General features: G+C 43.6%; 1 protein-coding gene across 3 annotated transcripts in view; it reads left to right on the top strand.

The window, feature by feature from the left end:
• The first annotated feature begins 1,214 nt into the window (after positions 1-1,214).
• The window catches only part of exoc3l1 (exocyst complex component 3-like 1), a 19,369-nt gene continuing 18,949 nt past the window's right edge, over positions 1,215-1,634 (top strand). For 2 of the 3 annotated variants that reach the window (XM_042223491.1, XM_014335537.2), the window contains exon 1: positions 1,215-1,532. In XM_042223491.1, coding sequence (XP_042079425.1) covers positions 1,490-1,532 — 43 coding nt within the window. In that variant the 5' untranslated portion in view covers positions 1,215-1,489. The remainder of the gene's footprint in view (positions 1,533-1,634) is intronic. The other variant, XM_005928416.2, reaches the window with a different exon arrangement.

The raw sequence follows: 1,634 nt of genomic DNA, 5'->3' as shown, positions 1-1,634 counted from the left end.
ATCAGTTGCTCCCAGTTGGGTTGAGGAAACAGACAGCCTCTGTAGTTTTTAGATGACATATCAAACATTTCTTTCTGCCAAGGTTTTTGGTTATCGCTGGTACTTGTGCTGTGATCCACTTGTTAACTGATGATCTAATGATATGTTTCCAGGTCCAAATGATGGATGTGGCCATGGTTGAGTATATCCTCCTCTTAATTTAGTTCACTGAATTTTATTTATACAGCACCAAACCACAACAACAGTCGCCTCAAGGTGTGACTCGATGTTTCATGCTTTGCTCTCTTTTTATTAGGATAGTTCATGTGATTTGGTAGTGATGGCAGCAGCATGGTGGTGCAGTGGTTAGTGCTTTTGCCGCCCAGAAAGAAGGTCCTTGATTCAAATCCATTATCTACCTGGGTTCTCTCCAGGTAATCCAGCTTTCTCCAACACTCCAAAGACATGCATGTTTGGCAAATTAATGATTCAGAATAACAGAGAGGAAATATCTGAAGCCCTCTCCTTTGTTCTTTGTCATGTAACGACATGATCAACAGTCCAGCTGATGTTTTGTTGTGAGCCACCATGTTTCACCAAATTTTCTGAAATATTTTAAATTGTGCAAACATGGATTTGCCTCTATCATACTGCTCGCCATGAACTGCAGTCAGTTTAACTCATTATATAAACTTCATAAGTCCTCCCAGTGTGCTTTGTGGGATCATACCACTCGACATAAGACATCCTCCACCTTCTTTTCACTCCACATGTGTTTATATGTTGTTATTACTACCACTTTTACCATTATGTCTCCTGTATTGTCTCCTCACCCTGAACTCCCTGAGTCGAGTTCTGTTCGACGTCACTTCCTTTTAAAGGGGAGTTTTTCCTCCCCACTATTGGCAAGTGCTGCTCACGGGGAATCTTTTAATTGCTCTAACATCATGGGGTCTTTACCTTTAAAAAAGTAAAAAAAAAAAGGTATGACGGACTGTTGTAAAAATGAAATTCAATTCCTCTAGTTGAAAGAAAACGCTAATAATCAACTATTTATTTGCAATTGTTTTGTTGCCTATAAAACTATAAAAAACAATCACCTCTAACAGCATTTACCATCTTCTGCACAGGCTCCTGAAAGCAGCACATCACCCTATACCCTCCCTTTCTCCCCCTCCCTCCCCTCTCTTTCCACCCTCAGGCATTATTCTCTTCCTTTAACTCCCCCTCCTTTCCTGCCGGCCTCTCAGCAGAGGATGTGTCTGGAGAGAGAGTGTATGTGTGTGAGAGAGAGGAAAAGAGGAAAGCCTTCAGTAGAATGGATATGTGCCTTCTCTCCTCCACCCTTTCTTCTCCTTCTCCTTCTTCTTCTGCTTCCTCCTCTCCTCTTCCTCATCAGTGTCTTCCTTCACTGTCTTCCATCAGATCTGCGCCCTGGGCACCTTCAGCACCGGCCCTGAGGGGAAAAGGAGACTCGTCGGGTGGATGGGCGGCTAAAAACTGAACTCCAATGTCAGCTGGGGATCAGAAGAATGGTGGTGACAAACCAGAAGGTAATGGGACACACACCCACACACACACACACACACACACACACACACACACACACACACACACACACACACACACACACACACACACACACACACACACAC

Source organism: Haplochromis burtoni, unplaced genomic scaffold, assembly GCF_018398535.1.
Source record: "Haplochromis burtoni strain Fernald_Lab_line unplaced genomic scaffold, NCSU_Asbu1 Contig_112, whole genome shotgun sequence".
Taxonomy (NCBI): Eukaryota; Metazoa; Chordata; class Actinopteri; order Cichliformes; family Cichlidae; genus Haplochromis; species Haplochromis burtoni.
The sequence above is the reverse complement of the archived record's forward strand: the minus strand, read 5'-3'. Positions and strand labels throughout refer to the sequence as shown.